Source organism: Aphidius gifuensis, linkage group LG4, assembly GCF_014905175.1.
Source record: "Aphidius gifuensis isolate YNYX2018 linkage group LG4, ASM1490517v1, whole genome shotgun sequence".
In the NCBI taxonomy this organism is placed as follows: domain Eukaryota; kingdom Metazoa; phylum Arthropoda; class Insecta; order Hymenoptera; family Braconidae; genus Aphidius; species Aphidius gifuensis.
This window is the reverse complement of record NC_057791.1, coordinates 11,206,155-11,221,040: the sequence shown is the minus strand read 5'-3', so window position 1 is coordinate 11,221,040 and position 14,886 is coordinate 11,206,155. Positions and strand designations below refer to the sequence as shown.

Here is a 14,886-nt window from a genome sequence, read left to right as displayed (position 1 = left end):
GTAACCTGAAAAATAAAAGAATAAAAATCATTTCTTGTTAAATATCAGAATTGTTAATAATTATTTTAATATTTTTAACTATCAATATTATTTCAAGTTATTTTATTTATTTTTTTATTTATTCATTCATTCAAAAAATAAATTTTAAGTTATAAAAAATATTATAGTTTCAGTTTCAATAATTTTATTATTACCTTAACTCCCAACCATTGATGATTTGGTGCATTTGTGAAAAAATCAGCTATATTTTTATCAGTAAAAACAGGTGCTCGTTTACCCTGATAAAAATAATTCGGTGGATTATGTCATAATATGCCATAAAATGACAGGAAAATTATGGCATATTATGACATAATCTGACATCTTCTGTCATTATTACTTCCCAGAATTTGTCGGAAAATGCCGGAATTTCTAAGGTTATTTGGACTTCCGACAAATTCCGACAAATTCTGACAAGATTTTTTTTGGAAGATTATTACATAATCCGCCAACTTTTATGTCATGTTATGGCATCTGACGAATTTCTGATATTTATTAAACATAATTATTTACGTATTTTTCATTTTTACTTCTTTCAAACAATTACGGAAAAAATTGATTATTTAAATTTTTTTATTATTATATCGTCATATTTTTTGAATATGAATATGATAGATCCGTATCGTATATATAAAAACTAGTTTTGAGATGACCACATGCGAGAAATTTCAAATAATAATGTACCAGAACAAATGTAAAAAAAATGGTATCACTTAAAACATTTCTTGCGTAATAATTTAATGACAAAGTCACATAATTAAAACAACGACGTGATCGAGAAGAAAATATTATGTTCTAAATAAATTATTATCAAAAAGATTTTACTAACATCTAAAAAATATGACGAAATATGCCATTTTCTGGTAAATGAATTTCGTCGGAATATGTCAGATTATGCATGGAGAGAATTTTTTTGTGAAATTTACCAAAAAAAATATTAATTTTTACATGGTCACCACGACAGTTGGGATCGAAGTGCCAACAATGTAATTTAATAAGGAGAACTTGTTAATTTCTGTGTATACATTAGAATTTTCACAGAGTAACATGTAAAAATAAAACGGATGTTATATTTTTGAAATGTTTTCTTTTTCACATATAATAGCACAATGTAAAATTAAAATGTATTTTAATAAGTTTTTTTAAGGGTGACCATGTAAAAATAAAATGAAATTTTTAGTTTTTTTTTTACCAATGCTAAATAAACAAAAAAAAAAAAAATAGTATTATACATATTGTTCATTGTTTTTTTTTTTTTTTGTGATGGCTGTCCCGACCGGGATTTGAACCTGTGACCTACCTAAACCTATGGAACCTATATTCTAAACCGAGTGCCTTATCCCCTAAGCTATCGCGCGCTATTGTGAAAGGTATAAAATTTTAATCCTTATTAAGAATGATCTTCACTGAATACAAGAGAAGAAGTTTTTTTTATTAATAAGGATACTAAATCGAAACATAATATAATAAAAAAAAAAAGATAGTCAAGTTCCCAAAGGTGCACCCTAAGTGTTCCGTAGGATTTTGTATTTTTTTTCTTGCTGTTTACAAAAATATTGTAAAAAAACAGTTTGTAACACTACATATCGTTGAATAAAAAAAAAAATAAACGACCGAAAAATTAAAAAAAAATATCGTAGAGTCTTCAGATGAAGCGTCGTCGATTAAAACATTGCCGGAATTGATTGGTCAATATTTGGAATTGGGCCATGTCCAAAAATGAGCATATTAAATCTAATAAGGCCCAATAAATAAAAAAAAATATCATGTCTGTTTTTGGAAAAAAAAAAACCTAAATTTGTTTTAACATCGACTAATTCGGTTCAGCGGTTCAAAAAATATTGTAAAAAAACAGTTTGTGACACTACATATCGTTGAATAAAAAAAAAAATAAACGACCAAAAAATTTTAAAAAAATATCGTAGAGTCTACAGATGAAGCGTCGTCGATTAAAACATTGCCGGAATTGATCGGTCAATATTTGGAATTGGGCCATGTCCAAAAATGGGCATATTAAATCTAATAAGGCCCAAAAAATAAAAAAAAATATCATGTCTGTTTTTGGAAAAAAAAAAAAAACTTAAATTTGTTTTAACATCGACTAATTCGGTTCTGCGGTTAAAAAAATATTGTAAAAAAACAGTTTGTGACACTACATATCGCTGAATAAAAAAAAAAATAAACGACCGAAAAATTTGAAAAAAATATCGTAGAGTCTACAGATGAAGCGTCGTCGATTAAAACATTGCCGGAATTGATCGGTCAATATTTGGAATTTGGCCATGTCCAAAAATGGGCATATCAAATTCAATAAGGCCCCAAAATTAAAAATAAACAGACCATTGCTTTTGGCCAAAAAAAATAAAGAAAATGAGCATCTCACAAGCCAATTCGATTCAGGACTTCTCGTTTTATCTCAAAATAACAAAAAGTCACAGAAAAGCGAAAACATAAGTGTCCTACGGAACACTGAAAATATGTAGCGTGTAAAAATAGATACACACATATTGTAAATAAAATATATGTATATATATATTGGTGCCTCCGTGACGCCAGTATAATTTTGTATTTTCATCGATGTATAATGTATGTTGTAATGTGTGTCGGCGTGCGTAGAGACGACGTAGAAAAATATAAACGGCACTTCTTGTCCGGCCACCAAACTAAACGGTGCGTCCGAAAAACATTGAGGATATTAATTAAAAATTGTATTGGTGATTTGGCTCTGCCATATCACAACTAGTAAAATATATACATATTGTGGCTTGTTAAATTATCATATCAATAATTATAAAATTTAGTTGTGAGCTTTTACAATTGGCTTCCAACTAGCAGCTCAAACCACGAGGTGAGAAAATAAAATAAAATAAAAAAAAAAAAAAAGAGTAATCTGGTATATAAAATTGATAAATGTATAAAATATATCATTAAATTAAAAATATAAAAATTGTTAAGAGAGAATTTTCGCATATAAATTAAAAGAAAATCAACAAATTTTGTGAGCAAATAACAATAATAATAATTTGTATACACGTGGCAACGAAGTGTTGATCACGCCATATTTGTGAAAATTTCATCAGAAAAATTAAATAATAATAATAATAAAATCTGGATACACGTGGCAACTAAGTGTTGGGCACGCCTGATGTGTAAAATTTTTGTCAAGAAAATTGAAAATAATAAAAATAAAATAAAATTACACGTGGCAACTAGAAGTTGGACACGTCATTGAATATGTCATCATAAAAATAAAATAAAAATAATAAGGTACATATATAATAACAATAATATTTTCAAAGAAATTAATTGTATGAAAAGAATACGTGAAAATTAAACACAACATTTTCATTAAAAACATATTCAACATAAAATAATTGATAACAGAATATTCAAAATAATAATTGCTGGTAGTAAAATAATGAAAAAATGGAGAAATTAAATAATACATTGAATTTAAAATGTCCAGAATTGATAGTTACAATTGGAAAAAATGAATACAAAGCATTGATAAGGACAGGTAGTACACACAATGTAATGTCGTACAATGTTTTTAAATTACACTCAGATCAAGATGTTCAGGAAATAGAAGATGATCAAAATCCAGCCAATAAAACCGTTTATTTTACATATATAATAAACGAGGTCAAATTTTATGATAAAGCAGTTGTGGAGTATGATCTTGGTTATGATATGGTATTAGGATATCAATGGATGATTAAAAATGGAGTGTCAATAAATTATGGTGATAAATCTATCAGCATAAACAAATATAATATTGTTCAGTATTTTGGTGATATGAAGTCACAACATAAAAATGAAAAATTAAATATCAAAGAAATGAAAAACATGAAAACAGTGAGTGAGCAGCAGGGGGGTAACACCTCAAAAGATTGCCACAAAGGCAAAAATAAAAATAAAATAAATACAACGAGTGTTGATAAGTGTAAAAATAATAAAAATAATAATAACACGTTGTTGTGTAAGATGGCGGCCAAAGAGGCAGAAATATTAATATTAAAATTTGAGATAGAGGAAGCAAGAAAGGCACAAACAATAGCCGAGCAAGCGTGTGCACAAGTAGATAAAGCACCAGCACAGCTTGAAGAAAAATTTAAACATATTGAAAATATAAATAACCATCAACAACCAACGATATGGCACTGCGGTAACGGTTCGGGCTTTGAGACAGGAGGTCTCGAGTTCGATCCCGACCACCGACGCCATGTATCGAGTTGTGCCAATGTAAATAAAACCAAAGGCTTTGTATTTTTTATACAAAAACCAAATAATAATTACCAGGCATGTCACTTCGATCCCAACTGTCGTGGTTACCCTGTAAATTTCACAAAAAAATTCTCTCCGTGTGGCATATTAGCTGACATACCTATACATAATTTTTGGATGTCAGAATATGCCATTTTCTGGCAAATAAATTTTTGTCAAAAAATAAACAAAAAAAATTATTTCTAACTTTGAAAACAACAAAACAGACTAATTAATTAATATGGTTTATTCTAGAGATTGATGAAAAGTAAAATATTTATTATAATAAACATTAAACTACGAAATTTTTTTAGTCGTAGAACGGTGGTTTTGAGGACTTGCGGTGTCTACGAAACGTGCAGGTTTGGAAGTTTCATAAAACCTCTCTGATAATCTCAAACCACACTCGAATCAAGCGTCATTAACGACGTAGCTTTAAAACGTCCTTAAAACCACCATACTACGGAATTTTTTCTACACTGTAATTTGTTATAGTTTTAATAAATTATTGGACGAGTCGAATCATAACGACTATCACATAAGACCAGAATATAAGGAAATTCTCCGACGAAAAACGCGTTGACTGAAAAGACGGTCGTTCTGTATTTTATTAACATAGAAAATTTAGACAATCTTATAATAGATATAAGGACTATTGCCACTGTCACAACAGTCATTGAGCTATTTCAAAAAGATAAATGAATTTTCAAAAGAAAAGTCCTTGAAACCTCCATTACATAGTTTTTTCAAAAAATCTATCGGAGGATTTGGGGACATCAAGTTAAAACGATAACAAAGAAGTCCTATCATATATCCCTGATACATTTTATGAATTGTTATTTAATTTAAGTATTAATCAATAGATATCAGGATTATTGCCACCGTCAAAACAGTCATCGAGTTATATTAAAAAGATAAGTGAATTTTTAAAAAGAAAGTCCTTGAAACCTCCATTAAATACACAGTAAAAAATAGTTGGTAAAATTAACAAATTCAGTTTGTGAATTTAGGTCCACCAACAAAACGTTTGTTAATTTAACAAACATTTTATTTGTTAAATAAGGTCTACAAATAATTGTTTGTTAATTTTACAAATATTTGTTTGTAAAATAAAATTTACAAACAGCTGTTTGTTAATTTTACAAATTTTTGTTTGTAAAATGAAATTTACAAACAGCCGTTTGTTAATTTTACAAATTTTTGTTTGTAAAATGAAATTTACAAGCAGCTGTTTGTTAATTTAACAAATACTTTTTGTTAAATTTTTTTTTTTTTGTTTAAGCAAAAAAAAAAATGTATATTCATTTATATAATATTTTTTGATACGTAAATTTTATTATTTTTCATATAACTAAACAATGAAATGATTCACTCTGTACATATGAATATTTATACAATATTATTTTATCAATTACAAAATTTACAAAAAATAATCTGTTACAATAACTAATTTTTTATCTGTAGACTCGTTTATATTCTAACTTTTTGTATGAGGTATAGATTGATAACTTCATGTATACATAATTCAAAAGTCAGTGCCGTAACAAGGAATTTTTGCGCCCTGGGCAAAATTATATTTTGCGCCCTATTTTTATCGATATAATATATAAAAAAGAAATCATTTGTTAGGTGTATTTAACAATAATATATATAACAAGCAAAACCGCCAGAATATACTGAAATTATTTTATTTTTTAAATAAAAATTGTTGTGGATATTAATATAGAAGACAAAATATTTTAAAAGTGATACCTATAGATGAAGAATAGATCATTAGAAAATCAAAACAGTTTTTGTCTTCTGGCGTTGTCGCTGGAAAATTCATCTATGATGTCATCGAAGTCTATTGAAGATACAATCAATTTGGCACAATGATTCTATTGTATTATAGAAACCATTGCAGAGAAATTGATCTAGATAATGAAATAATTTATTTGGTTACATCCAATCTTTAGCAACAGTCACCAATAGCTTTTTGATTAATTAATTATGGCAAATGTATCTAGGGAAAGAATGTAACCAAATATATTAATTTCTAGTCTAAATTAATTCCTTAGCAATATCTCTATCATAAATTGAAATTATTGTCTAAAATAGCTAACGAATTCATTTAGACTAGGAAATAATATATTTGGTGATACATTCTTTCCTCAGCAATATTTGGCAATAGCTTTTTTATTAATTAATTATGGCAAATGTTGCTAAGAAAAGGATGTGACCAAATAAATAAATTCGTAATCTGAATTAATTTCTCAGCCATTTGCCTCAATCATCTCAATTTATGTCAATTAAAAAAAGGATAGGCAAACCTTTGGCATATATAGTCAATACAAGCAGAATAAAAATCGGTCCATGTTAACCTGCGTTACTGGTTAAGTCGGTTATAGTACGATGTTAGTGATAGGTAGAATTAGGTAGAATTTTAGAGTATAGAGGATCGTGTCTTGGCCGTTGTCAGAAGAAACAAAAAAAAATTTCAATTCAAATTATTAAGTATATTTTTTATTTTACGTCTTATTTTGCATTTTTAATATTGTTTTAGCACGATTGTCTCTAAATGACAAATGACAATAATGAGGACGATTAACTTCAAAATTTAGAAAGACGATCATGTTTATGTAATATCTGAATGATCATAAATGACAGTAGTCAATTTCTTTCCTGAAAATATAATTTTTTTTTTAATTGTTTAAAAAAGAATATTTTTTTTCTTGTGACGCGCTTCTAAGTGCGCCCCCTTTACACTGCGCCCTGGGCAGTTGCCCCTCTTGCCCACCCCTTGTTACGGCACTGTCAAAAGTATTTTCTACAATATATCCTAAGCATGATGGTGAAATTCTTCCAACTTTGACAAATGATATAAAACATTAAATTATGTGAAAAAATCATAAGGATTCTTCCAACTTTGACAAATGATATAAAACATTAAATTATGTGAAAAAATCATAAGGATTTTTCCGAAAGTTGGAAAACTTTTTGTATTTGATGTACAAATAAATTTTTGTATTATCAAATGTTCACCTCGAATATCAACACTATTACCTATAGAAATATAATTATTTGAATTTATATATTTAACGTTTTGTTAATAATATCACAAAATTCACTTGACTTTAAACTTATTATTTTCGGTTGTTAATTTGTGGTTCGTCTTCAGAATATAGTTTTCTATTATTCCATGATTGTAGCATACATTTTTGATGACGATTAGCCAGTGTATGTGCTATGTCTTTGAAATTTTTCAACTTGTATACGAAACTTTTTAAAAATCCATTTTTACTTTCGTATTTCATGGTCCAATGAATTCTTGGTGGTCCCATTTTATTTATAATCATTGGAAGATGTGTTATCAAATGATCTTTCATTATCATTGATGAATTAAATTCATTAATAATAAGACTATGATGGTCTTTAATTAAAACTGTTAGTCTATCTAACATATCATAGCTTATTGTTGGAGCAAATACAATTTTCATAATTTCTATTAACAATAAAATAACTCTCCATTTTTTTGTACCCTCATGAATCAATTTCGTTATTTCATCAGTTAAAAGAAGTGGTAAATAAGTTATCAAATAAAACATGTGAGCACCACGCTGACCTACTAAATTTGCGTTTTTATTTAAATCTATTGGACATGGATGGTTAGATCTTTTATGTAAGCCATAATCAAAAGTTGATATTTTATTATTTAAATTTGACAGATCGACAATACCTATCTTGATCAAATATTTAAGTACATATTTTATATCTCGGTGACAAATACCCTCTAAAAAGTCATGAAATATATCAACAATTGAACTATCAACAAAATCATAAAATTTCAACTCTACCCAAAGATTTTTTTTTTTTATACTATAAAAATTAAATGTATCATTATTACAATATTCTAACTGATGATATAATGAGATTAATTCTGATTTAGTTTGCAACAGAATTTCATTTAATGAAACACTTTTTCTAGCTTCTTTTATAGTTATTTTACAAATTCTACAAGAATACGTGGCTACGAAAGATTCATTCATACCTATTATTTTTGCTCCTCCCAAATTATCAAAACTTACAGATATTAAACTATACCTTTGACAAAAGAATTAAGTCTTTTTATAAATATACCATCTGTTTCGAAAATTTTTGAATCATTAACTATTATTTTAAAACTGGATTTATACCAAAACTTTAAATATCAAAATCATAACCGAGGGCAAGTAAACGAATATTGTCTAATTTTGAAAGCATATGTTAAGGTAAATTTAAAATGGAAAAATAAAAAGCACCAATTTTGTGTATACCTGCTTTCGGACTCGAAGGGTTGCAAACCTCAAACTCGTCATAATAAATTTGTAGATGAATCGAAATTTTATTTATTTGAAAAAATGTATTATTTTTAAATACACTACCATCTTTGTAACTTTTGTATACGTTTTGTACTTAATAATTATTATCAGAAAATTTTTTAGTCAAACATTGTTGATAAAATTTATCTTGAAATAAAACCACATCTCTGGGTTATTTTTTTATGTTTCAAAAGTTCACTTGCCACAATATTGACAATAACTTTTCTACATTTCTTTTTGTCAAATATCCTAAATCATTGTATGATTCAAATATTTCATCTCCATATTAGTGTGATTATAAGAAGTTCTTTCAATTGCTTGATAAAATAAAAAAATATCTAAATATTCAGTAAAGTGAAGAAAAAAAAATACAATTCAAATTCTTTCTTATAAACTAACTTTAGCTGAAACCACGTCACTAGTTATTTTTTTTTTTAATTTTGGTTTTTTTGGTAAAGGCTTTTTGTCATCATTGAGATCAATTGGTTTATCTGATGGTACTGGTATAACATCAGCACTTGTACTACTATCAGCATGCTTTAATCCATGAGTTTGTGTAACATTAGCAACTATATTTTCAGCTGAAAAAACATCACATAATATGATAATGTCAACAAATAATCAATTTTTTAGTTAATCATTTCAATAAAATAAAAAAGCAAAAAAATCTTACATATATCTAACAAATTTACTATTTTCTGTCTAAGTTTAGATGTCAAGCTATGACTACTTCAACGTATAAAATTACATAATATATCTTAATCAATTAAAACATCATTTAGATCAGTAATCTCAATATCTTGCTCCTCAGGTAATGCAAATATTTCATATACTTTAAAATTGAAAAAAGTATTTATGAATCAAACAAATTCTTAAGTGAATTAAACAAAATAAATAAGTAATAAACCTTTGTGGATGATATCAGCATATGTAAAATGCTCTGATAGCTGTACCCATTTTTTTTCATTTTTATACTGAACAATAATAAAAACACATTTGCTCATTCGAGAATTGACATTGATCAGGAAATTCTTCTAATCCATTCATATTCTTACAATATTACCTGAATATTTAACAATTAATTATCAAGTAAGTAGCTTCGAAAATATTGTCAACAAGCATATTGTTATTATATTATTAATTGAGAATTAATTAAAAATATAAAATAACATTTATAAATAATCTTGAAGGGATTTATAAATCACTTTAAATTAACTTACTTGATAAAGTCATTGAAAACACGAATTATTGATTTATTATAATTATAATTTAATAATTATTTATTTGTTTTTGAAGAAAAAAAATACTTCACGTGTTGTCTATTGTCAGCTGCTTATAAAAACACACATCGTCCGACTCAATCCGACCGTATGCAAGATTTTTTCAGATATTCTTCTTATTTTTACATTAAATCTTCATTTATATGTTACGAGTTAATTTTACAAAAAAAAATTTGTAAAATTAACAAACGAAATTTGTAAAATTAACAAACGGAGTTTGTAAAAACATTTTACAAATTTTTTGTTTGTAAAATTAACAAACAGAGTTTGTAAAATTAACAAACGGAGTTTGTAAAAATATTTTACAAATTTTTTGTTTGTAAAATTAACAAATAAAATTTGTCAAAAGATTTTACAAATTTTTTTTTGTTAAATTAACAAACAAAAATTTGACAAACGACTGAAGTCTACAAATGACAAACATAATATACACATTCAATATAAGTATTAATCAATAGATATAAGGACTATTGTCACCGTCAAAATAGTCATTGGGTTATATTAAAGGGATAATTGAAATTTAAAAAGAAAGGTCCTCGAAACCTCCATTACATAGATAAATTCTTCATGCATCGGTTGTTTTGAAGACTTGCGTCGAATCTTAAATTTTATGTCTTAAAAATGTAAAATTTACTACTTCTATTTTTTGTACCTTTTAAATTGATGCCAACACAATACTAAAATACAAAGGATTAGAATAAATAAGGTAAGTAAAGGTTTGAAACAGTGTGATAACGATGGTCCTCGAAAGTACCAATCGATGAAAATTTTTTTATTTTGGTGTATACAATAAAATCATCTCATACATGAATGTACATTGATGTACGAAGTTCAATTACTGAATAAAGTCGCAAAAAAAAAAATATCCCCGAAACCACCACTGTATATATATATATATATATTTATAGGTATATTTATAAAAGTTAAATTCAAATATATTTTTATAAATATAATTTGAATATGAATAAAACCAAGTTATTAATATAGCTGTGTTTATTTAAATTATTTATTGAATTATTAAATAAATAATTCAATAATTGATTTAAGAATAATTTAATAATTAAAAAGATCTGGTAACGTTTGTTGGGGCGTGTGGCCCGCGTTACCGTTAAAAATTCAAAATTTTCAATACTCCGGCTAGGGCCGTGTTAAATTTTATCTGTTAAATGATTTTTGAAAGTAACAATACAATAATAGTACATTTTTTTTTAATTTTCTCAAAATCAATTTTTTTTTTTTTTTTTTCGCTCAAATTACGTAGAGTTAAAGCAAGCTTTAACTTTTGTTAGAATCAACGGAATGACTTCAAATTAGGCTCAAAAAACGTGGTTTTCAAAACTCTATCGCCCCTCAAGAAGTTTATCCTGATTCCAATAATCAATTTTTTTCTATTTTTGAAAAAAAAATTACGAAAATATTTCAAAAATTCTATTTTTTACAATTTTATAAAAACTATTATTTTTTTTGAAAAAAGTTTCGAGTAAAAGTTGTAGGATTTTACCACACATGCTTTTTAAGTCTTATACAAAGTATCTAGGACGATTTTGTCGAAAGTTAGAGCGTCTTTCAGAAATTACTCGAAAACTAGAAAAGCAATAACTTTTGATAAAATTGTAGTAGAGACTTCGTATTAGGCTCAAACAACGCGTCTTCTGAAACTCCATCGCCCTTCATGAAAAAGAGCATTATCTGTTCAGTCACTTTTTTTTTTTTTTCTAAAAACTAAATTTTTTTAAAAAAAAAAAACGGTTTTTTTTCAATTTTTATGAAAAATATAATTCATAGATCGAAGTTTTCTCGGAGAGGCGATAGATTTTTTGAATACGCATGTTTTAAGCCTAATATGAAGTCCCTAACACCATTTCATCACGAGTTATGGTTTGCCTAAAAAATGAAAACGGCACAAGCTATAACTCAAAATAGAGTAGTCGCAGAGGTTTCATATTAGGTTTGAAATAATCCTTTTTCAAAATTCTATAACTTTTTCGAATGAATTTTTATCGTACGAATAGTATTTTTCGTGCAAAAAAAAAAAAAAAAACAATTTTTTTTTTTTCGTTTTTTGGAGAAAAAAAAAAATGGCCGAATAAATAATGTTTTTTTTTATTAGGGGCGATAGAATTTCCAAATCCGCGTCTTTTGAGCGAAATCCGAAGTCTTTATGACAATTAGTTTAGAAGTTATGAACGTTTTTTTTTTTTTGGGGGATAAATCCAATACTGCGGCTGAGCCTTTCGGCTCCTAGCCTCCGTAAAAATATAAATTATTATTTATTCAAAATATATATTTACTTGATTTATATATTAAATCAATTTCTTTCTTTTTAAGCTATATTCAAAACTCCCTCTTCTCCCCACTTCATACTAAACGCAGGTAATGGCGAACCAATAAAAAACAAGACGGCTATTGGCACCACTCCGCTTATACCCACTCTACTATCGTTTAGAGTGGCTATAAGCAGAGTAAAGCCACAGAAGTTTTATTAGTCCGACATTTTGTGCTCGCTGTATGGAATGGGTATAAGAGGTTTCCGTCACTTCCGAGCTCGCTGTAGGGAGTGAGTATAAGAGATTTCCGTCACTTCCGAGGTAAAAATCATATATGGCTTCACTCTGCTTATACCCACTCTAAACGATAGTAGATGATTTTTATCTCGGAAGTGACGAAAACCTCTTATACTCGCTCCATACGGCGAGCACAAAATGTCGGACTAATGGGACCTCGGTGGCTTCACTCTGCTTATACCCACTCTACTATCGTTCGACACAAAACGCCATCTGTATGAAATAAACAGATTTCGTTTAATTCAAGACTTCTTCCTTTCTCTTTACAAAACAATTATACTTTATGAAAAAAAAATTCTTTCTTCCTTTAAAAATGTTTTTGCCAAGAAGTTTATTTCTACAGGATGTCTCGTAAGTTGCGCATGGTAGGTATACCACGAGATTGTACGTGAAATTTTAAATAGTACATGTTTTTAAATGCTCAGTGCCTGAGTTATTAACGTTTCAAGTTGACCAATCAGAATCGAGCGTCGATAATTATTATCATTATGGCGTCTGAATCCACGTGTGTGTTTACTCGACATAGATTAAATTGTTCTTGTTTGTTTAATTAATTCAAAATTGGAACGCCAGACAGAGCTAAATCATAAATTCGCTGGATGAATGCGCAGCTGCAAACTCATACACACAAAAAAAATATAAAAGTGTTTTTAAATTAAAATGTGATCAATAAATAAATCACATAATGTGATCAAAAATATAAATGTGATTTTAAATTAAAAATGATTATTTTGTCATGATTAGTGTGAGTTCTGTGTGTGAGTTTGCTGCTGCGCATTCATCAAGCGAATTTATGATTTAGCTCTATCTAGCCTTTGAATTTTGAATTAATTAAAAAAACAAAAACAATTTAATCTATATCGAGTAAACACACACGTGGATTCAGACGCCATAATGATAATAATTATCGACGCTCGATTCTGATTGGTCAACTTAAAACGTTAATAACTCAGGCACAAAGCGTCGTAGACCCAAAATTTAAAAACATGTACTATTTAAAATTTCACGTACAATCCCGTGGTATACCTACTATGCGCGACTTACGAGACATCCTGTATTATCGAGAATAATCAAGAGACTCGGTAGAGTCTCGCCTCAATTTTTAAAAAGCGAGACTCTTTACCGGGTATAAGTATTTTAAGTCAGTGGTCCGTGACGTTGTCGTTTTTAATTTATCAAATGGCGTTCTAATTATTTGTTAAAAAAAAAAAATAAAAATAGTTTCATTATGTATATCGATGCCTCTCTTTCCAATAAGCCTACTCTCGATTTTTTCCAACAAATAATAAAAAAAATATAAGAGTCTGTAAAAGCCAGGTATTAAATCTTACTAAAAAATAAATTTTCAAGCTGAAATGTCTAATTTCTTCGGATACGTTGCGCATACCCCGCGCCTATCCCTACTCCTGAATTTTTTTTATATATGTGTGTATGCAGCCGCATGTATTAGTTATTTATCATTGATGGTATAGCAGAATTTGTTTCTTTTTCCTTTTATTCAAAGCGTATACATATATAGTATATATGTATACACGTTTAAATTTTTATATTCCAGAAAATTAGTATTCGATTATTATTTATTATTTATTATGGTATTCACGGTCAATTTAAAGTAGACGAATTACAAATATAATTTATTATTAATTTAAACAAAATAAGTGAAATAAAAACAAAACATAAATTTACAATTAATGTCGCCAAAAAGCCTCAATTTTTAAATACCTGTCTATTCATCATACCTTTAATAATCAAAAGACGTAAAATATCCAAAAGAATGTCAAAATTTTGAAGTATAAAGTTGAATAATTTGCTGGATAAAAAAAAATTTTTTTTTAAATTAGGCGCTATTTCGATACATGATATAATAATAATAAAATAAATAATAAAAACTGCAGCGCCTAATTTAAAAAAAAATTTTTTTTTATCCAGCAAATTATTCAACTTTATACTTCAAAATTTTGACATTCTTTTGGATATTTTACGTCTTTTGATTATTAAAGGTATGATGAATAGACAGGTATTTAAAAATTGAGGCTTTTTGGCGACATTAATTGTAAATTTATGTTTTGTTTTTATTCTTCTTTTTTTCATCAAAAAATTTTCTCAGTGTACCAAATAATTTTTTTGACTACATCAATTCCTCAACTACATCTTTTCCTTAGCTACTGCTCCTCCTTAGTCATTCATTTATTCAGCACATAATATACATGTAATTTATTTGTTAAATAAATAAATGTTCAAATAAATCAATTGCTAAAGTGATTGTTATAACAATTGCGGTAAGTGGCTGACGAATTAATTTAGTTTACAACACAATTCATTTAGTTTCATCTTTTTCTTAGATACAGTTGCCATAATAAATTAAAATATGATCGATAAGTGTATAAGAAAATGTTAAAACTA

General features: G+C 27.4%; 1 protein-coding gene across 1 annotated transcript; it reads right to left on the bottom strand.

Moving 5' to 3' along the window:
- Positions 1-7,373: 7,373 nt before the first annotated feature.
- On the bottom strand, positions 7,374-10,129 carry LOC122855048. The gene is made up of 2 exons (XM_044156168.1): positions 9,313-10,129; positions 7,374-9,220 (listed from the first exon to the last, which is right to left on the bottom strand). The coding sequence occupies exon 2, from the start codon at positions 8,325-8,327 to the stop codon at positions 7,425-7,427; it is 903 nt and encodes a 300-aa protein (XP_044012103.1). The 5' UTR covers positions 8,328-9,220; positions 9,313-10,129; the 3' UTR covers positions 7,374-7,424.
- Positions 10,130-14,886: the final 4,757 nt, after the last annotated feature.

What these genes read in the sequence shown, in the direction of transcription:
- LOC122855048 (XM_044156168.1), bottom strand. Translation starts at nt 8,327, where the DNA reads ATGAATGAATCTTTCGTAGCCACGTATTCTTGTAGAATTTGTAAAATA.